Source organism: Hemitrygon akajei, chromosome 2, assembly GCF_048418815.1.
Source record: "Hemitrygon akajei chromosome 2, sHemAka1.3, whole genome shotgun sequence".
Classification (NCBI taxonomy): Eukaryota; Metazoa; Chordata; class Chondrichthyes; order Myliobatiformes; family Dasyatidae; genus Hemitrygon; species Hemitrygon akajei.
Window position 1 is genome coordinate 191,827,154 of NC_133125.1, and position 23,110 is coordinate 191,850,263.

Genomic DNA, 23,110 nt, shown 5'->3' on the forward strand with positions numbered 1-23,110 from the left:
GGAACCCTATCCCGAGTGGGGTGGTGGGCGGATGGGGTGAGGGCAGTTGTGTGGGAAATGGGAGAGATGCATTTGAGAGCAGAGTTGATGGTGGAAGAAGGGATGCCCCTTTGTTTAAAAATGGAAGACATCTCCTTCGTCCTGGAATGAAAAGCCTCATCCTGAGAGCAGATGCGGCGGAGACGGAGGAATTGTGAGAAGGGGATAGCATTTTTGCAAGAGACAGGGTGGGAAGAGGAATAGTCCAGGTAGCTGTGAGAGTCTGTAGGCTTATAGTAGATATCAGTAGATAAGCCGTCTCCAGAGATGGAGACAGAAAGATCAAGAAAGGGGAGGGAGGTGTCAGAAATGGACCAGGTAAATTTGAGGGCAGGGTGAAAGTTAGAGGCAAAGTTAATGAAGTCAACTTACCGGAATCTACCCTCGCCTCTGCCTGTTCTCGCCGAAGCCTGATTGAGCCAAAGCCGTCCCACTCTGCCTCAGTCCACTCCGACGATGGCCGCTGTATATGGCGGTCTTTTTTTTTCAAACCTTTTCCCAGCTCTTTACTTCATTCCTGCTGGTTTCACCCAACACCTGGTGTTTCTCTCTCCGCTCCCCCCAAACTTTACAATCTGCTCCTCAGCTTTTATTTCTCCAGTCCTGCTGAAGAGTCTTGGCCTGAACCCTCAACTGCTTTTTTCCATAGATGCTGCCTGGACTGCTGAGATCCTCCAGCATTTTGTGTGATGAAGTCAGCGGCCATGCAGCATCTATGGAAAGGAATACAGTCAGCGTTTCGGGCTGAAACCCTTCAGCAGGATTGGAAAGGAAGGGGAGAAGGTGGGGAATGTGAGGAAGATGTACAAGGTGGCAGGTGATAGGTGGAGACTCCAGGAGAGGGAATTGGCATGGAATACGAATTCCACGGATTGGGACTGATGCATATTACCAGCATTTCCTCGAACAAAAATGGGTTTGAAACTAACTAACTGATTCCATGTGGGAACCTGCTGGGATCCCGGTTCTACTTGTCTCGTTCTGTCTGGGCAGCCTGCAACCTAGCGACATTCTCAAACTTCCTGTATTTACCCTCTCTGTAACTTTCCCTTTTTAATTCTGTCTGCCCTTCTGATCCTCCAACCCCCCATCACCCTCTCTCTTCCCCCTCCTCCCCACACTCCCTATCTGCCCATCCCCCAAACACTCCCCCACCTCGTTCCCTTTATTCTGGCTCTACTTTCATCTCCGAACAGATTCCATCATCTTTGTCACTGCCATCTCTCACCTCCCAGCTTCTGACACATTTCCACCCTCTACCCCTCCCTCATCTGTCAATCACCCCCTCACCTGGATCCACCCATCACCTGCCAGCTCTTACCCCACCCTTCCCTTCATCATTCCACACCGGTCACCTCTCCTTTTCTTTTCAGCCCAATTGAAGGGAACGGAACCAGAATGTCAATTATCCATTTCTCTCTATAGATGCTGCCTGACACGCTGAGATTCTCCAGCCTGTTACCATCACGTGTCCCACCTCTGCAAGATTCACCTTGACCTCCCTCTCCCAGACACCATCACCACCACTTGTCCCACTTCACCTGTCCCGGGGCGGGTGGACTTTAGCACCCGGGGGAGCCGGGGAGCTCAGGACCCGCCGCCCGCGGCTGCTGCTGAATCCCCAGTGTTTCTGTTCCGTTGACTGATGCGATGAACGAGTTAAAATTAATGGATCGATAATTCTCACATCGTGTTTATTTCACTCTCTGCACATTTATATTTACATTGACTGACTCCTGACGCCGGTCCCGGACCCGACCCGTTTACAGATCCGGAGCGGAACCGGAGCAGATTCTCAGCCACTCGTTTACATTCCAAGTCCAGAAGAAAGGATAAAGTTTCTCCGTGAATTTATTCCCAGTGAAGGTGTGGAGATGGGACTTGGTCTCCGCGTTGTAAAATGAAACTGTCCCGGACTCGTAACTGAGATAAACTCCCACCCTCCCGGGGATGGGACCGGCAGGGAGACGGGACTCAGGGGAGGTGAAAACCCGCATCACGTCATCATCACGCCGCCTGATGATCCAGAATCCGGTCTCCGGACTCCGTGTGACCCATCCCTTCCTCTTCACAGACTCTGCGGCGACTCCCAGACCCCAGCGCCGATTCCCCGTCACCTCCACCTCCCAGTAATGTCTCCCCGATGTGAATCCCTCCGATCCCAGCACACAACGCCAGTTTGTGAACCTCTTCCCGGTGTCAGGGAGATTTCTCCGGGTCTCGGTCCGTCTCACACTCTTCCGATCCTCAGACACCTCGAGCTCCGGATTCACCGTTTCCACATCCAGGGTGACAGAGACTGGGGGGAGAAGCAGAGAATTAGAGAGTCCCGGGGATCGGGGGGGGGGGGGAGACTCGGGCAGCGCGGCCCCGGGGACCGGGGAGAGACTCGGGCAGCGCGGCCCCGGGGATCGGGGGGAGACTCGGGCAGCGCGGCCCCGGGACCGGGGGGGAGACTCGGGCAGCGCGGCCCCGGGGACCGGGGAGAGACTCGGGCAGCGCGGCCCCGGGGATCGGGGGGAGACTCGGGCAGCGCGGCCCCGGGATCGGGGGGAGACTCGGGCAGCGCGGCCCCGGGGATCGGGGGAGACTCGGGCAGCGCGGCCCCGGGGACCGGGGGGAGACTCGGGCAGCGCGGCCCCCGGGATCGGGGGGAGACTCGGGCAGCGCGGCCCCGGGACCGGGGGGGAGACTCGGGCAGCGCGGCCCCGGGATCGGGGGGGAGACTCGGGCAGCGCGGCCCCGGGGATCGGGGGGAGACTCGGGCAGCGCGGCCCCCGGGATCGGGGGGAGACTCGGGCAGCGCGGCCCCGGGGATCGGGGGGAGACTCGGGCAGCGCGGCCCCGGGGACCGGGGGGAGACTCGGGCAGCGCGGCCCCGGGATCGGGTGGGCGACAGGACCCTTTCCCGGGGATTTACCCAAACGCAGCGGATGGACAACCAGCATCTTCCCGAGGTTTTTCCAGGAGGAGAGCGGATTTTTCCCGATCAACAATCACAAAATTCTGGAGGATCTCAGCGGGTCAAGCGGCGTGTGATAAGGGAGATGTACAGTCGATGTTTCAGCCGAGACCTTTCCTCAAGATTGGAAAGAAAGACGAGAGATAGCAGTGGAAACGGGTGTGAGGAAGGAATAGAGCAACAACTGGATCCAGATGAGGATGGGGTGAGTGAACACTGGAGGCATTTAAAGAGGAGGTAAGGCAGAATTCATCCGTGACGACCAACTCACTATAATGAACTAGTTTTATTTGCCTGTATTTGCCCATTATTCCTTTTAACCCTTTCCCCCCCCAACCCGTACCCGTCCAGATGTCTTTTAAATCATTGTATCCACCTCTACGGTTTCCTTTGGCAGCCTCCTGAGCTCCAGGAAAAAGACCCAGAATATTCAGCCTCTCCTTATAACCCAAACCCTCCAGTCCCAGTAACACCCTTGTAAATCTGTTTTATACCCTCTCAGTTTAATGACATTCTTCCTATAGAAAGATCACCAGCACTGGACAGACTGATCCAAATCATAAAGACAAGAAAATCTGCAGATGCTGGAAATCCAAAGCAACACACACAAAACCTTGGCCCAAATCATCAACTGTTTATTCATATCCAGAGCTGCTGCCTGACCTGCTGAGTTCCTCCAGCAGTTTGTGTGTGTTACTCTGCTCCAAATGTGGCCTTCCCAATGTCTTGTACACTCATAACGTGACGTCCCAGATCCTGTACTCAGTATTCTGACTGATGAAGGTAATCACCTCCTGGTCTCTCTGTTCCACAACACTCTCCAGGGCCCCCGATTGATGTGTAAATCCTGTCCTGGTTTACCTTCCAAAATGCAACACCCACATCTCTCTGAATTTAAATCAATTTCCATCCAATGGCCCAGAGACCCAATGAATCAAGAACTTGCTGTAATCTTGGATAAACGATGAGCAACAGGGTTATGTAGTGGATAACACAATACTGTTGCACCTCAGGGTGTTCCGGAGTTCAGAGTTCAATTCCGACACCATCCGTAAGGAGTTTGTACTTTCTCCCTGTCACCTCGTGCATTTCCTCCGGGTGCTCCCGATTCATCCCTCAGATTGGGGAGGAGTGGACAGCGAGGAAGACCATCATTACTTGCAGTGGGATCTGGGGCAGCTGGGAAAATGGGCTGAAAAGTGTCAGCTGGAATTTAATGCAGACAAGTGTGAGCTGTTGCTCTTCGGTAGGACCCCAGTGTCGGTCTTTCACAGTGAATGGTCGGGCACTGAGGACTCTGTTCTACAGCAGATCTGGGAACACAGGTCCAGAATACACCGAAAGTGGTGTTACAGGTTGATGGGGACATAATAAAAAGCTTTTCTTTGGCCTTCATAAATCAAAGTATTGAGTACAGGAGATGGATTTTATGTGTAGTTCTATGAGATGTTGGTGAGGCCTAATCTGGGATATTGTGTGCAGTTTCGGTCACCGAGCTACAGGAAAGATGTAAACAAGTTTGCAAGAGTACAGAGAAAATTTCCAGGGATGCAGCTGGGACTGGAGGACCTGAGTCATGAGGAAAGATTGAATAGTTTAGGACTTTATTCCTGTAACATAGAAGACTGAGGGGAGATTTGATAGAGGTATACAAAATTATGAGGGGTAAGCATAGGGTAAATGCAAGCAGGCTTTTTCCACAGAGGGTGTGTGGGATTACAACCAGAGGTCATGGGTTAAGGGTGAAAGATGAAAAGTTCAAGGGGAACATGAGGGGAAACTTCTTCATTTAGAGTGTCGTGAGAAGGTGGAATGAACTGCTGGAGGAAGTGGTGTATGCAAGCTCGATTTAAACACTTAAGAGAAGTTTGGACGGTACATGGATGGTCGGAGTTGGAGGACCATGGTCCCGGTGCAGGTCGATGGGAGCAGGTAGTTTAAATGTTTCGGTATAGAGCAGATGGGCTGAAGGGCCTGTGCTGTTAGTTTCTATCACTCTGTGACGCTCGTACAAAGACATAACAGTTTGTAGGTTAAATGGTCTTTGTACATTGTCCCGTGATTAGGCTGGTTTTAAATAGTTGGGGTGCTGGGTGGAGCGAATCGTTGGTCTGGGATGGCCTGTTTCACACTGTCTCTAAATAAATAAATAACCTCTTCACTGTCCATGAAACCACCAATTTTAGAGTCCTTCACAAACCTACTAAACACATCACCTACATTCTCTCCAAATCAATCATAGGAATGATGAGAAACAGTGGACCCAGCACCGATCCCTGCAGAACAACCACTGGTCACAGGACTCCACCCAGACAACTCTGTATCCTATTCCAGATCGTACTGTATCCCATGTGATCTAACTCTCTGCTACCTTGTCAAATCCCTCGCTAAACTCCATGGAGACGATGTCTACTGCACTTTCATCAGCTGTAATTTATTTATTGAGATACAGCACGGAATAGGCCCTTCCGGCCCTTTGACCCCCACCACCCAGAAACCCCTGATTTAATCCGAGCCTGTCCATGGGACAAGTTACAATGACCCCCACCACCCAACAACCCCTGATTTAATCCGAGCCTGACCATGGGACAAGTTACAATGACACCCACCACCCAGCAACCCCTGATTTAATCCGAGCCTGACCATGGGACAAGTTACAATGACACCCACCACCCAGCAACCCCTGATTTAATCCGAGCCTGACCATGGGACAAGTTACAATGACCCCCACCACCCAGCAACCCCTGATTTAATCCGAGCCTGACCATGGGACAAGTTACAATAACCAATTAACCTGTCAACCGGTACGCGTTTGGACTGTGAAACCGGAGAACCCAGAGGAAATCCACACGGTCACGGGGAGAACGTACAAACTCCTCACAGGCAGTGACGGGACATGAACCCAGGTCACTGGTACTGTAAACCATTGTGCTAACCAGGCTTTTCCAAACAGCCTGTCTTCAATAAAGTTTCAACATTAGTCTCCCTCCAGTCTTCTGGCCTCTCACCCACAGCTATCAATGACACACATATCTCCAAAAGGGCTCCACACTTTCCTCCCGAACTTCCCACAATGTCCTGGGATACTCTTGATCAGGACCTGGGGATTTATCTACCTTTCTGCATTTTAGGTCCTGCAACACATTTGCTTCCGTAATGTGGTAGAAAATGAGGTCGATCATCTTCTGTAACACGGGGGAATTGAGGGCCCTGTGGAACTGGCACAGAAGAGGAGTTGAGACCTGGGACAGAGAAATGATGACAGGGAAGGTTTAGAAGGATACGGGCCAAATGCAGGTAAATGGGCCGATGGGTGATTTGCCAGAAATATATAAGGTTATGAGGGGTTAGATTGAGCAGATGGTTGAAATCTTCTTCCCACAGGAGGGGGATCAAATACAAGAGCTCACATGTCTGAGGTGAGAGGAAGGAGTTTAAAGGTGAGTTTATTTGAACAGGGAGTGGCTGATGTTGGAACTTGCTGCCAGAGGAGGCGATGGAATCAGATACAATCACTGTGTTTTCAATACACTCAGACAGACACTTCAATAGACAAGGCACAGATGGAGACTGACCTAAATAGGTCAGAACAGAGGTGATGGGCCAAAGGACCTTTTTCTCTGCTGTACGACGATGACTCTGTGACTTTAAATGAACTGAATAACTGAGACCCCACAGCCTCCGATGCAGAGAATTCCAGATACACCATCCTCTGAGGGTTCACCCATCCTGAGACAGTGACCCCTGACCCTCGACCCCTCAGACAGGGGAAACATCCTCCCTGCATCCTGCCTGCTGCATTTGGAAAGACAAGGACTGATCAGGGACAGTCACCACGGCATTGTGCATGGAAAATCATGTCTCACAAATTCCAGTTTGTTGAAGAGGTGACAGAGAGGATTGACCAGGACAGGGTGGTAGACATTGTCCACATGAACTTCACCAAGGCCGTTGATGTTGATCATAGACCACACGTGGAGTATTGTGTGCATTTCTGGTTCCCCGACTCTGGGAAGATGTCATTACACCGGTCAGGAACCTTCAGGAGGCTGTAACAATGGCTGGAGGGCTTGGGTTAGAAGGAGAGACTGGATATGCTGGGGACATTTCCCTGGAGTGATGGATGTTGAGGGGTGACCCCTTACCGAGGTATATAAAATCAGGGGCAGACATAAGGTCATGGTTTTTTTCCCCAGAAAGGGGGAGTCCAAAACCAGAGGGCAGAGAGGGAAGGTGAGAGGGGAGAGATTTTTAAGGGAGCTGCAGAGCAACCAGTGACCAATCGGCATCTGGGATTGATTAGTAAGAGCAAATTAAAGGAAGACGGGCAAGCACAGCGGCCATCGTCTGAGTGGACATCGTCTGAGTGGACACCGTCCGAGTGGACACCGTCCGAGTGGACACCGTCCGAGTGGACACCGTCCGAGTGGACATTGTCTGAGTGGACACCGTCCGAGTGGACACCGTCCGAGTGGACACCGTCCGAGTGGACACCGTCAGAGTGGACACCGTCCGAGTGGACACCGTCAGAGTGGACACCGTCCGAGTGGACACCGTCCGAGTGGACACCGTCCGAGTGGACACCGTCAGAGTGGACACCGTCAGAGTGGACACCGTCCGAGTGGACACCGTCAGAGTGGACATCGACAGAGTGGACATCGTCTGAGTGGACATCGACAGAGTGGACACCGTCAGAGTGGACACCGTCCGAGTGGACACCGTCAGAGTGGACACCGTCCGAGTGGACACCGTCAGAGTGGACATCGACAGAGTGGACATCGTCCGAGTGGACATCGTCCGAGTGGACACCGTCAGAGTGGACACCGTCAGAGTGGACACCGTCAGAGTGGACATCGTCTGAGTGGACACCGTCCGAGTGGACACCGTCCGAGTGGACATCGTCAGAGTGGTGACCTTCAGGCTTTTGCTCTTCGAGGCTTCACACAGAGAAAGCAAAGGAAAGAAAAGCTCAAATTGATTCCTTCTCATCTTTCTATCTGCTCAGCCAGGACGGTAGAGATGCCAGGCAGGACAGTCAAATGCTCCTCTTGCGGGATGTGGGAAGGCAGGGAGACCTCCAGTGTCCCTGATGACTACAACTGTGAGATGTACATCCAGCCGCAGCTTCTAACAAACCACGTTAAGGAGTTGTAGCCAGAACTGGGTGAACTCCAGATCATTCGGGAGCCTGAACGAATGAGAGACAGGACATATAGAGAGGTAGTTACACCCAAGGTGCAGGACACAGAAACTGGGTGATAGTCAGGAAGGGGAAAGGTTTAGGAGCCAGTGGAGAGTACCCCTGTGGCTCTCCCTCTCTATATCTTTTAGGATATGGTCTGGGGGGGGGGGGGGGGATGACCTAACAGAGGAAAGTCATAGTGGTCAAGTCCCTGGTACTGAGTCTGCCTCTGTGGATCAGGAGGGAAGGGGAGAGAAGAGGCATGCTGTGGTGATAGGGGATTTGTTAGATGGGGGAAAGGACAGGAGGCTCTGTGGGTGAGAATGAGATTCCCGAATGGGATGTTTCGGATTGAGTCCTCAGTATTCTTAAGTGTGAGGGTGAACAGCCAGAAGTTGTGGTCCATATTGGTACCAATGACATGGGTAGGACGAGTGACGAGGATCTGCATAGGGAGTTCAAGGCGTTAAGTGCTGAGTTAAAGGGCAGGACCTCCAGCTTTGTGATCTCAGGATTGTTAATCATGTCATGTGCTGGTGAGGCCAGAACAAGCAAGATTATACAGTTTAATATGTGACTGAGGAGTTGGTGTAGGGAGGAGGGCAGAAGAGTTTTGCATCATTGGGCTCCTTCCAGGGAAGGTGGGGCCTGTACAGAAGGGACAGTTTGCACCTGAACTGGAGGGGACTAATATCCCAGTGCGAAGGTTTGTTAACGCTGCACAGTGGAGTTTAAACTGGATGGGAAGTGGAGTTTGAACTGTAGGGGATGGGAACCAGAGTGCCAGAACAGTTAGTGGAGAGGTTGTGGAGGTAAGACCTCAGACAAAGTTAGGAATCCAATGGTTGAGCACGGTGTAATAGTGTCCTGAGCTGCGTATATTTCAATGCAGGAAGTATCGTAGGAAAGGTGGATAATAGTGTTGAAGATGAGGTAGCTGGTTTACAAACAGAGGCAATGAGTAGTGAGGAGAGGCTGTTGATAGGGAAAAATTGTATTCAACAGGATGAGCTGCAACGTAAAATTGAAAAAGGACTGAAGGTGTATCTGAATACACGCAGTATACGGAATACGGTAGATAAACTTGCAGCACAGTTACAGATTGGCAGGTATGATGTTGTAGGCATCACTGAATCATGGATGAAAGATTACAGCAAGGAGTTTAATGTCCAAGGATAAACATTGTATTGACAGGACAGGCAGGAAGGGAGATGGGGCTCCATTGCTCTGTTGGTCATAAATGAAATCAAATCGTTAGAAAGATGTGACATAGGGTCAGAAGGAGTTGAATCATTGTGGATAGAGCTAAGGAACTGCAGGCGTAAAAAGACTCTGATTGGTGTTGTATACAGACCCCTAAACAGCAGTAAGGACTTGGCCTTCAAATTACAATGGGAGATGGAAAATACATGGCAAAAGGGCAATGTTACCATGGTCATGGGTACGCAGGTAGATTGTTAAAATCAGGCTGATGCGGGATTACAGGAGGGAGAACTCCGAGACTGCCTATGAGATGGCTTTTTTGAGCTGCTCGTGATTGAGCCCACAAGAGGATCAGCTACTCTGGATTGGGTATTGATTAGATTTAATTAGATAATTTAAGATAAAAGACTCAGGGACAACTGATCATAATATGATCAAATTCACCCTGGAATTTGCAGGGAAGCTAAAGTCAGATATATCAGGATGACAGTTTAGTAAAGGGAATTACAGAGGCATGAGAGAGGAGTTGGCCAGTATTGATTGGAAAAAAACACTGGCAGGGACATTGGCAGAGCAGGAATGGCTGGAACTTCTGGAAGCAATTCAGAAGGCACAGGATATAGACAATTCTGTCTCCTGTGATCACAGTTCTATCTCCTCTACCATAGCATTGGAGAGGGATAGGAACAGACAAGCTAGGAATGTGTTCAATTGAGTAAGGGGAAATATGAGGCTATCAAACAAGAACTTGAAAGCATAAATTGGAAATAGATGTTCTCAGGGAAATGTACGGCTGAAATGTGGCAAATGTTCAGGGGATATTTGAGCGTAATTCTGCATAGGTACATTCCAATGAGACAGGGAAAGGATGGTAGAGTGCATGAGCCATGGTGTACAAAGTCTGTTGTAAATCTAGTCAAGAAAGATTGAAAAAATTAGGTAATGATAGAGATCTAGAAGATTAAAAGGCTAGCAGGAAGGAGCTTAAGAAGGAAATTAGGAAAGCCAGAAGGGGCCTTGAGAAGGCCTTGGTGCCTGAATGATTCAGGAAAACCCCAAGTCAGTCTACAAGTATGTGAAGAGCAAGAGGATAAGGCATGACAGAATAGGACCTATCAAGTGAGACAATGGAAAAGTGTGTATGGAACCAGAGGAGATAGTAGAGGTGCTAAATGAATACTTTGCTTCAGTATTCACTAGGGCAAGGATCTTGGCGATTGTAGGGATGACTTACAGCAGACTGAAAAGCTTGGGCATGTAGATACTAAGAAAGAGGATGTGCTGCAGCTTTTGGAAAGCATCAAGTTGGACGGATCATATTCTGCATGGAGGTCTGTGACCAGTGGTGTGCCTCAGGGATCTGTTCTGGGACCCCTACTCTTCGTGAGTTTTATAAATGACCTGGATGAGGAAGTGGAAGGTTGGGTTAGTAAATTTGCTGATGACACAAAGGTTGGTCGTGTTGTGGATAGTGTGGAGGGCTGTCAGGGGTTACAGCGGGACATTGATAGGATGAAAAACTGGGCTGAGAAACGGCAGGTGGAGTTCAACCCAGATAACTGGGAGGTGGTTCATTTTGGAAGGTCAAATATGATGGCAGAATATAGTATTAATGGTAAGATTCCTGGCAGTGTGGAGGATCAGAGGGATCTTGGGGTCCGAGTCCATAGGACACTCAAAGCTGCTATGCAGGTTAACTCTGTAGTTAAGAAGGCATACGGTGCATTGGCCTTCAGCAATCAAGTGATTGAGTTTAGGAGCCCAGAGGTAATATTACAGCTATATAGGACCCTGGTCAGATCCCATTTGGAATACTGTACTCAGTTCTGGTTGCCTCACTATAGAAAGGATGTGGAAGCCATAGAAAGGGTGCAGAGAAGATTTACAAGGATGTTGCCTGGATTGGGGAGCATGCCTTATGAGAATAGGTTGAGTGAATTCGGTCTTTTCTCCTTGGAGTGACAGAGGATGAGAGATGATCTGATAGAGGTGTATAAGATGATAAGAGACATTGTTCATGTGGATAGTCAGAGGCTTTTTCCCAGGGCTGAAATGGCTAACATGAGAGGGCACGGTTTTAATGTGCTTGGAAGTAGGTACAGATAATGCTGTCAATGTAGCGATGTAGCGCCAAAATACCCCTACCCCAAAAAGAATTGCAAAAAAAGTTTTATGGTCATTTCTTGTACTTTCAGACATATCGAACAACATCTCAAAAGTTGGACAGAAACAGAGCATGGGAAAGTCAAAAAATCTGATGTAAAAAAATGGCTGCCATTGAAAAGAATTGGACCCATATCTGTCTTATTTTGCTATATTTCACTGTTCCTGACAATGGTAGTGCCATAATTGTGGTATAAAATGTGAATGGGAACAGCTGCAGGGAGTATTTTATCACCATTTTCGGATGATAAATCATTGCGCAACATCATCACAGGGGTTTATGCAAATGAGGATGTCAATGTACATGACCTGTTCGCAATAGGAAATGACATAGGAAGATGGACGGACACTCTGTTTTCTCGTATTTGCACAAAAGGAGTTTGAAGGTCAAGACACTAGCATCCAGCAGGGCAGTCAAGGTTGCTGAAGACTGTACCATAGATCCAGTATTGTTATTCCAGAGGTTGCTAGTTGTGTCACAGACAGGTGATCTCCAGCTAGACGAAGTGATGAACTCTGAACTCTGTCCTTATCCGATCTTTGTTTGAAGCAAAGAACATCTTGCACCAGCTGGATAAGCCACAACTGGCAGAACCGATATAGAACTATGTCACCTCCAAATCGGACAGTGCTCTCATACAGACGGTCCCAGTGACAGATCACTCTGTTCTAGATGGGGGAATCACTTCTGCACTGTTTAAAATGGACGGAGTGGTGTACCTACAGTTCAGTTGCAGATGACCACGCCTCATTCACTGTCAAACACTGTGCCAGAGCCACTGTAGTGTTTGATGGTTATGGGGTTGGGCCAAGCATAAAGGACTGTACTCATCAGCATCCAAGTAGAAATTTGAATGCGAACAAGGTGAACGTTACAGGGATGACAAAATTTGTTGGAAAAAAGGATTCTTGTCGAATGAGGTAAACAAGCAGGTAATTATCCAGCTCATGGAATGTTTGCGACAGAGAGGCTGCAAAGTGATTCAAAGTGAAGGAAATACCGACGTTGAGATCACAAAAGCAGCCATCACAATGTCTGCTTTCAAATCTACCGCCCTCGTTGGAGAAGACACAGATCTCCTCGTACTCTTGCTCTACCATGTAGTGGAAACAAACGGCACTGAACTCTATTTCCGCTCGGACAAGGCAAAATCAAATGCCTATGATATCGAGGTCCTTAAGCAGATACTTGGAGAAGCAGCTTGTAATGATCTATTGTTTCGCCATGCCTTTACCAGAAGCAACTCAGAGTATTTGGGATCGGAAAGAAATCGGGGTTCCAAAGAATCTTCAAGAAAGAAAAGGGAATCAGAGACTGTTTGAAAGCATTCTGTTCACCAAAGCAAGGTCAGGATGTTGTGGAAACCATTGGCTGGAGGGCAGTGGTGGCATTGTTCAATGGAAATCAGAACGACTCCCTGGCATCCATCAGATACAATATGCTCTGCAAGAAAGTTGCGAGAGGTAAGACTTTTGTCACGCCTAAAAGATTGCCACCAGCCACCTCGGCCTGTAAATTTCACTCCCTGCGGACTTACTACCAGATTATGGAGTGATGGGCTGTAGTGATGAAATGGAGCCGTCTGAGTGGCGATGGAGGGTAGAAGGGGAAAAACTTGTTCCAGCGATGACAGACAAAAGGTCTGCTCCAGAGGTACTTATTCAGATGATTCACTGCAACTGTTCAGGAGGGTGCAATGCGCTAAAGTGTACCTGCAGAAAGCATGGGCTGGAATGCACCAGTGCATATGGGCGTTGCCAATATGGCAAATGAGCCAGTGATAGAAGAGGATGGTGAACAAGACTGCATCTGAAGCCATAAGGTAGCATATTATGTGTCATGACGTCAGTACTTAACACCAGAGTTGTCCCTTGATTGCATCATTGATGACATCATAACGTCAGTACAAATGCAACTTTTATTCCAGGAACTACTGTTATTTGAAAAACATTGGTGAAAAGAGCATTTGTACATCAGGTTTAAAAAAACATCAGGTTTAAAAAACTTGCAATTTGATGGTTATCAGTCAGATGTTTGACGTTTTTCTGCTGGCGGCCATTTTGTTTTTTGATGTAATTTTTGGAGGCTTTCCCGTGTGTCAAAATTGTCCAACTTTGGATATGTTGTTGTCCATATCGAATAGTACAATAAATGATCATACAAAAAAATTTTTTGCAATTTTTTTGGGGTTAGGTGGTATATTGACCTGCCTAAGAGGAGATGTCAGGGTTAAGTTTTTTTATGCAGAGAGTAGTGAGTGCGTGGAATGGGCTGCCAGCGACGGTGGTGGAGGCGGAAACAATAGGGTGGTTTAAGAGGCTCCTGGATGGCTACATGGAGCTTAGAAAAATAGAGGACTATGGATAAGCTGAGGTAAATTCTCAGGTAAGGACACGTTCGGCACAGCTTTGTGGGCCGAAGGGCCTGTATTGTGCTGTAGGTTTTCTATGTTTCTACATCCCAAAGAAGTATTCCAAAGGCAAGATGATATAACTGTGGCTGACAAGAGAAGTCAAAGCCAACATAAAAGCCAAAGAGAGGGCATAGAATAGAGCAAAAAGTAGTGGGAAGTTAGAGGATTGGGAAACTTTTGAAACCAACAGAAGGCAACTAAAAAGTTATAAGGAAGGTAAAGATGGAATACAAAATTAAGTTAGCTAATAATATTAAAAAGGTTAACAAAAGTTTCTTCAAATACATAAAGAGTGAATTAGGAGACATAGGAGCAGAATTAGGCCATCTGCCCATCGAGTCTGCTCTGCCATTCAATCATGGCTGATCCTTTTATTTTCTTTCCACTCAACCCCAGTTCCCAGCCTTCTCCCCGTAACCTTTGAAACATTGTCCATTTAAGAACCTAGCAATCTCTGCCTTAAATACACCCAACGACCCGGCCTCCACATCTGCATGTGGCAACAAATTCAACAAACTCCCCACCCTTTGGCTAAAGAAATGTTTCCACATCTATGTTTTAAATGGATGCCCCTCTATCCTGAGGCTGTGCCTTCCTGTCCTGGACTCTCCCACCATGGGAACCATCCTTTCCACATCTACTCTGTCTAGGCCTTTCAACATTCGAAAGGTTTCAATGAGTTCCCCCCTCATCCTTCTGAAATTCAGACCCAGAGCCATCAAACGTTCCTTGTGTGATAACGATTTCATTCCTGGAATCACCCTTGTGAACCTCCTCTGGACCCTCTCCAATACCAGTACATCTTGGAGTCCAACACTGTTCACAATACTCAAGGTGAGGCCTCACCAGAGCCTTATAAAGTCTCAGCATCACATCTCTGCTGTTGTATTCTAGACCTCTTGAAATTACTGCTAACATGGCATTTGCCACTTTCTTGCCCATTCTCCTAATCTGCCTAAGTCCTTCTGCATGCTACCTGTTTCCTCAACACTACCTGCCCATCCACCAATCATATCATCTGCAAACTTGGCAACAAAGCCATCCATTCCATCATCTAAATCATTTATATACAGTATAAAAAGAATTGGTCCCAACACCGACCCTGCAGAATACCATGGCAGCCAACCAGAAAAGGATCCTTTTATTCCCACTCACTGCCTCCTACCAATCAGCCAATGCTCTGACCATGTTAGTAACTTTCCTGTAATACCATGGGCCCTTAACTTGGGAAGCAGTCTCATGTGTGGCACCTTGACAAAGGCCTTCTGAAGGTCCAAGTATACCACATCCATTGCATCCCCTTTATCTATCCTACTTGTAATCTTCTCAAAGAGTTCCAACAGGTCCGTCAGGCAGGATTTTCCCTGAAGGAAACCATGCTGACTTTATACTATCTTGTCCTGTGTCACCATGTACTCCATCACCTCCTTAACAATTGGCTCAATCATCTTCACAACCACTGACATCAGACTAACTAATCTATAATTTCCTTTCTGCTGCCTCCCTCCTTTCTTAAAGAGTGGAGTGACATTTGCAATTTTCCAGTCCTCTGGCACTATGCCAGAGTCCAATCATTTTTGAAAGGTCATTTCTAATGCCACCACAAACTCTAACACTACCTCTTTCAGAACCCTAGGGTACAGTTCATCTGGTCCGGGTGACTTAGGTACCACAGTGAAAACTGATGCAAAATAGTAATTTAGTTCACCAGCCATCTCCTTGTCCCCTGTTATAATTTCTCTTGCCTTATTTTCTAGTGGTCCTATATCCACTCTGGGACCTATTTCTCTTTTATTTTTAACATATTTGAAAAAAACTTTTACTATCCACTTTGATATTACTTGTGAGCTTGCTTTCATATTTCGTCTTTTTCCTTCCAATGATTTTTTTAGTTGCTCTCTGTACGTTTTTAAAAACTTCCCAATCCACTATCATCCCACTAATTTTTGCTTTGTTGTATGTCCTTTCTTTTGCTTTTTCAATAGCTTTGACATCCCTTGTCAGTCATGGTTGTACTATTTTACCATTTGAGCATTATTGGAAGAAATGAAGAAACACTCATGTCCTGCACCTACCTAATTTTTCCCAGAAACGCACACCATTGCTGCTCTGCTGACATCCCTGCCAGCAGCTCTTTCCAATTTCCTTTGGCCAACTCCTCTCTCATACCACTGTAGTTTCCCTTACTCCACTGAAATACTGCTACGTCAGACTTTACTTTCTCCCAATCAAATTACAAGTTGAACTCAATCATACTGTGATCACTGGTTCCTAAGGGATCTTAAATTACAAGTTGAACTCAATCATACTGTGATCACTGGTTCCTAAGGGATCTTTTACCTTAAACTCCCTAATCGCCTCGGGTTCATTACTTAACAGCCAATCTAGTATAGCTGATCCCTAGTAGGCTCAACGAAAAACTGCTCTAAAAAGCCATCACATAGACATTCAACAAACTCTCTCTCTTGAGATCCATCGCCAACCTGATTTTCCCAATTGACCTGCATGTTAAAAGCTCCCATGACTACCATAACATTGCCCTTTTGACACACCTTTTCTATATCCTGTTGTAATCTGTGGTCCACCTCCCAGCTCTGTTGGGAAGCCTGTATATAACTGCCATCTACGTCCTTTTACCCTTGCAGTTTCTTAACTCAACCCACAAGGATTCAACATCTTCCAATCCTATGTCACATCTTTCTACTGATTAGATGCCATTCTTTACCAGTAGAGCCACACCTCCCCCTCTGCCTACCTTCCCATCCCTCTGATATAAAATGTGTAACCTTGGACATTCAGCTCCCATCTACAACCATCCTTCAGCCACAATTCAGTGATGGCCACAACATCATACCTGGCAATTTGTATCGTGCAGCAAGATCATCCACTTTATTTCTTACACTACGTGCATTTAGATACAACAGCTTGAGTACCGTATTTGCTATCCTTTCTGATTCTGCATTCCTAATGATTTGATACTCAGCCTGTTGGCTGCAACTGAGTCCCATCACCTGCCTGCCCTTCCTGACAGTCTGACTATCTTTATATTTTTACCATCTGTCCTATCCTGAGTCCCTTCACTCCAGTTCCCACCCCACTGTCAAATTAGTTTAAACCCTCCCCAATAGCTCTAACAAACCTGGAATATTGGTCCCCTTCAGGTTCAGGTGCAACCCATCACTTCTGAACAGGTCATACCTCCCCCAGAAGAGATCCCAATGATCCAAGAACCTGAAGCATTGTCCCCTGCACCAGCTTCTCAGCCACACATTGATCTGCAAAATCATCGTGTTTCTACCCTCATTGGCACAGGCATGGGCAGCAATCCAGAAATTAGTATCCTTGAGGCAAGAGTGGATATCGGACTGCTGGAAAACAATGCTGGAGAGGTAGTAATGGGGGACAATGATAGGGTGGAGAAACTGAAGAAATATTTTGCATCAGTCTTCACTGTGGAAGAGACGAGCAGTATGGTGGAAGTTCCAGGTGTCAGGGGGCATGATGTGTATGAAGTTGCCACTCCTAGACAGAGTTCTGAAAGAGATGGCTGAGGAGATTGTGGAGGCATTAGTAATGATCCTTCAGGAATCACTAGATGCTAGAATGGTTCTGGAAGACTGGAAATTTGAAAATGTCACTCCACTGTTCAAGAAGAGACAGGCAGAATAAAGGAAACTCTGGGCCAGTTAGTCTGACCTCAGTGGCTGGGAAGATGTTGAAGTTGATTATTAAGGAGGAGTTGTCAGGGTACTTGGAGGCACATGATAAGATAGTCCGTAGTCAGCATGGTTTCCTCAAGGAAAAATCTTGCCTGACAAATCTGTTGGAATTCTTTGAAGAAATAACAAGCCAGATAAACAAAGGAGAATCAGTTGATGTTGTGTACTTGGATTTTCAGGAGGCCTTTGACAAGGTGCCGCACATGAGACTACTTAACAAGCTACAATCCCACGGTATTACAGGAAAGATCCCAGCATGGACAAAGCTGTGGCTGATTGGCAGGAGGCAAAGAGTGGGAACAAAGGGAGCCTTTACTGGCTGGCTGCCCGTGGCCAGTGGTGTTCCACAGGAGTGTGTGTTGGGACTGATTCTTTTTACATTATATGTCAATTATTTGGATGATGGAATTAATGGCTTTGTTAAAAAGTGTGCAGATGATATGAAGATAGGAGGAATGACAGGTACTTTTGAGGAAATATGGAAGCTACAGAAGGACTTAGACAGTTTGGGAGAATGAACAAAGAAATGGAAGATGGAATAGTGTCGGGAAGTGTATGGTCATGAACTTTGGTAGAAGAAATGAAAGGGTTGACTATTTTCGAAATGGAGAGAAAATATAAAAAACTGAGGTGCAAAGGGACTTGGGTGTCCTTGTACAGGATTTCCTGAATGTTAATTTGCAGATTGAGTCTGTGGTGAGGAAGGTAAGTGTGATTTTAGGATTCATTTCAAGAGGACTAGAACATAAAAGCAAGGATGTAATGTTGAAACGTTATAAAGCACTGGTGAAGCCTCATTTGGAGTATTGTGAGCAGGTTTAGGCCCTTTATCTTAGAAAGGATGAGCTGGAACTGGAGAGAGTTCAAACGAGGTTCATGAAAATGATTCCAGGGTTGAATGGCTTGTCACATGAAGAGAGTTTGATGGCTCTGGGCCTGTATTCATTGGAATTCAGAAGGATGAGGGGTGATGTCATTGAAACCTATTGAATGGTGAAAGGCTTTGATAGAGTGGATATGGAGAGGATGTTTTCTCTGGTGGGAGAGTCTAAGACCAGAGGAGACAGTCTCAAAATGGGGAAGCATTCTTTTAGGACAGAGATGTGGAGGAATTTCTTTAGCCAGAGAGTGATGAATCTGTGGAATTCTTTGCCACAAGCTGAAGTGGAGGCCAAGTCTTTATGAATATTTAAGGCAGAGGTTGATAGATTATTGATAGGTCTGGGGATGAAGGGATATGGGAAATGGCAGGAGTTTTGGGCTGAGAGGAAAATTGGATCAGCTACACTGAAATGGTGGAGCAGACTTGATGGGTCAAATGGCTTAATTCTGCTCCTATATCTTAGTCTGCCAACACAGATGCCTTGTGCAGGAAGGCACAGAGTCGACTGTACTTCCTTAGAAGGTTGGCGTCATTCAATGTCTGTAGTGAGATGCTGAAGATGTTCTATAGGTCAGTTGTGGAGAGCGCCCTCTTCTTTGTGGTGGCGTGTTGGGGAGGAAGCATTAAGAAGAGGGACACCTCACGTCTTAATAAGCTGGTAAGGAAGGCGGGCTCTGTCGTGGGCAAAGTAATGGAGAGTTTAACATCGGTAGCTGAGCGAAGGGCGCTGAGTAGGCTACGGTCAATTATGGAAAACCCTGAACATCCTCTACATAGCACCATCCAGAGACAGAGAAGCAGTTTCAGCGACAGGTTACTATCGATGCAATGCTCCTCAGACAGGATGAAGAGGTCAATACTCCCCAATGCCATTAGGCTTTACAATTCAACCGCCAGGACTTAAGAACTTTTTTAAAGCTATTATTAATGCTTTTTGAGATAGTGATTTAGATGCATATCATATTTTTACTGAGTTAAGTATTGTATGTAATTAGTTTTGCTACAACAAGTGTATGGGACATTGGAAAAAAGGTTGAATTTCCCCATGGGGATGAATAAAGTATCTATCTATCTATCTTATGGTCTATAGTTTAATTAAAATATTTTCAAATAAATTTAGACAGGTACACGGATAGAAAATGGTTAGAGGGATATGGGACAAACACACGGTGATGGGACTTACTCAAGAAGACATCTTAGCCCGGATGGATGAGTTGGGCCATGGGTTCAACATCTACCAAACCCCTTCCCAGATCATCCTCCTGAGGAATCTCACCCTTGAGTCTGTCTGAGAACTGTTGGTGTGACGTCAGTTCAGTGCCACAGAAAGAGGCAGATTGGATAAAGGTGGCAGATTTCATTCTTAAATGTAAATTTGTGCCTGTGCGTCTGATGATGTGTCCCAGTCTGCTGGTGTGTCTGGGTATTTATCACTGGTGTGTGTGTGTGTGTGTATCTATATATATATATATATATATATATATATATACATATATACATATAGAAATAACAATGTGCAATGTTGAGGCTCTGACTACAGTCTATCAATCGTCCTTGTGCATGTGTGTGAGGGAGATTTGCCAGTCTGGTTACATGATCTTCTCCCGTCGTTCACCGAGATCAATGCTGATTGGTGGTGTGTCCGGGTTCAGTCTCAATGTGGTGGTTTGATCACAACAGTGAGACTGGCGAGTCCAGCAGGGGGCAGAGCTGAGTCAATCAGACTGCGGTCACGGACAGGTCAGACAGGGTAGGGGGCACGAAGGACTGGTGTATTATTCTGGCAATCCTTGTCGCCACAGTGATACCAGATTTCATCCCCTTTAATTACATTCATTGGATGTTAATTCCAGAGCTACTGTGTTCGGATTCAAAATATTTGTCCAGTACAAATGGGATCAGGATGCAGTGGTTCACAGAACAGTGCTGTGTATGGGTTGTATGTTGCCCCCTGTGTTGGTCTGTTCAGGGATTTGACATCTCCAGCTGACCATGTAACTGTGATGCTTCCCAACAGGTGGGGTTGGTGTCAGAATAAACTTCAATTCCGATGACCCGATCAGTGGCAGCAGCAGGCCACGGTGACGAGGTTTCTAGCAGGTTGGTGACACTTGTTTTAAAGGAGAGCTTTGCAGGCGTTCAGCCTCATTTTGACGGCCCAGTCAGTGACAGGAGCAGGCCTCAGCGACGAGGTTCCTCGCAGGTTGGTGACGCTTGTTTAAAAGCACAGAAGTGGAGCGGCCATTGTCGGGGTGGCCATTGTTGGGATTCGGTCAGTGGTGAGAGTAGGAGTGTCAGGCTTTGGCTCGAAGGAGGCTTCAGCTCCAAAGAGGCGTTGGCTCTGGGTAAGCTTCTGTTAAGGGTTCCTTTTTTTCTCTTACTGTACCTAGAGTAGTAAATGGCTGTTGTGTGTTCTTCGTGCCAGATGTTGGAGTCCTGGGAGAGCCAGAGTCACCCAGTGAACACCATCTGTGTGGAGTGCATCTGGCTCCAGCTCCCTTAAGTCCACATTCGAGCCCAAGACCATAAGACATAGGAGCAGAATTAGGCCATCTGACCCATCGAGTCTGCTCTGCCATTCAATGATGGATGATTGTTTTGTTTCTCCTCCTCAACCCCAGGTTCCGGCCTTCTCCCCATAACCTTTGATGCCATGTCCAATCAAGAACCTATCAATCTCTGCCTTAAATACACCCAACAACCTGGCCTCCACAGCTGCATGTGGCAACAAATTCCACAAATTCACTACCCTTTGGCGAAAGAAATTTCTCCGCATTTGAGTTTTGAAAGGGTGCCCCTCTATCCTGAGGCTGTAACCTCTTGTCTTAGATCCTCTCACTATGGGAAACATCCATTCCACATCTACTCTGTCCAGGCCTTTCAACAGTCGAAAGGTTTCAATGAGATCCTCCCTCATCCTTCTGAATTCCAGTGAGTACAGACCTAAAGCCATCAAACATTACTGATGTGATAACCCTTTCATTCCCGGAATCGTGCATGTGAACCTCCTCTGGACCCTCTCCAATGCCAGCACAACTTTTTTAAGATGAGGGGCCCAAAACTGTTCAGAATACTCAAGGTGAGGTCTCACCAGTGCCTTATAAAGCCTCAGCATCACATCCATGCTCTTGTATTCTAGACCTTTCGAAATGAATGCTAACATTGCATTTGCCTTCCTCACCACCGACTCTACCTGCAAGGTAACCTTGAGGGTGTTCTGCACAATGATTGTCAAGTCCTTGGGGATGTTGGGGATCTGAAGCAGCAGCTGGATGACCTTTGGATTGTAGAGGAGAGTGAGGAGATCATTGATCAGAGTTACAGGGAAGTAGTCACCCCGAAGCTGCAGGAGGCAAGGAGCTGAGAGACTGTTGGAGAAATGGAAATGTGAATAGGCAGTGAGCACAGAGTAAAGGGGTCCTGAAAAGAGAATTTATAGAGCTAGGGAGAAGCAGGACCTCCCGGGAAGGAATTTCTGGATTGCTGCCTGTGCCACACACCAGTGAGGGTAGAAACAGGATGATTTAGCACATTCTGGAGGAACTCAGCAGGCCAGGCAGTATCTATGCAAAAAACTACAGTCAACGTTTCGGGCCAAATCCCTTCAGCAGGACTGGAGGAAAAAAGCTGAGGAGTAGATTTGGAAGGTGGGGGGAGGGGAGAGAGAAACACCAGGTGAAACTCGGCAGGGGAGGGATGAAGCAAATTGCTAGGAAGTTGATTGGTGAAAGAGACAGAGGCCGTGGAAAAAAGAAGGCTGGGGGGATGGGGGGAAAAGCAACAGAGGGAGGCAGTGGGCAGGCAAAGAGATACCATGGGAGAGGGAAAAGGGATGGGAAATGGCGAAGGTGGGGTGGAGGCATTACTGGAAGTTTGAGAAATCGATGTTCATGCCATCAGGTTGGAGGCTACCCAAATGGAGTATAAGATGTTGTTCCTCCGACATAAGTGTGGCCTTATCCCGACAGTGGAGGAGGCCATGGACAAACATATCGGAATGGGAAGTGGAATTAAAATGGGTGGCTCTGGGAGATCACGCTTGTTCTGGCGGACGGAGCGTAGATGCTCAGCAAAGTGGCCTCCAGTCACCTGGAGTGAACCTCACCTGGAAGGACTGTTTGGAGCCCTGAATGGTAGTGAGGGAGGAGGTGTAGGGACAGGTGTAGCACTTGTTCTGCTTGCAAGGATAAGAGCCAGGAGGGAGATCAGTGGGGAGGGGTGAATGGACAAGGGAATCATGTAGGGAGCGATCCCTGTGGAAAGCAGAAAGTGGTGGGGGGAGAGGGAAAGATGTGTTTGGTGGTGGGATCCAGTTGGACATGGCAGAAGTTTTGGGAAATTATGTGCTGGATGTGGAGGCTGGTGGGGTGGTAAGTGAGGACGAGAGGAACCCTATCCCTGGTAGCATGGCCGGAGGATGGGGTAAGAGCAGACGAGTGTGAAATGGAAGAGATACAGTTGAGGGCAACATTGATGGTGGAGGAAGGGAAACCCCTTTCTTTGGAAATGGAGGACATCACCTTTGTTCTGGAATGAAAAGCCTCA

General features: G+C 47.3%; 1 protein-coding gene across 2 annotated transcripts in view; it reads right to left on the reverse strand.

Annotated features, from left to right (window-relative positions):
- Positions 1–1,719: 1,719 nt before the first annotated feature.
- LOC140719418 (zinc-binding protein A33-like) overlaps positions 1,720–23,110 on the reverse strand; it is a 28,208-nt gene continuing 6,817 nt past the window's right edge. For both annotated transcript variants that reach the window (XM_073034075.1, XM_073034066.1), the window contains one exon: positions 1,720–2,338. In XM_073034075.1, coding sequence (XP_072890176.1) covers positions 1,803–2,338 — 536 coding nt within the window. In that variant the 3' untranslated portion in view covers positions 1,720–1,802. The remainder of the gene's footprint in view (positions 2,339–23,110) is intronic.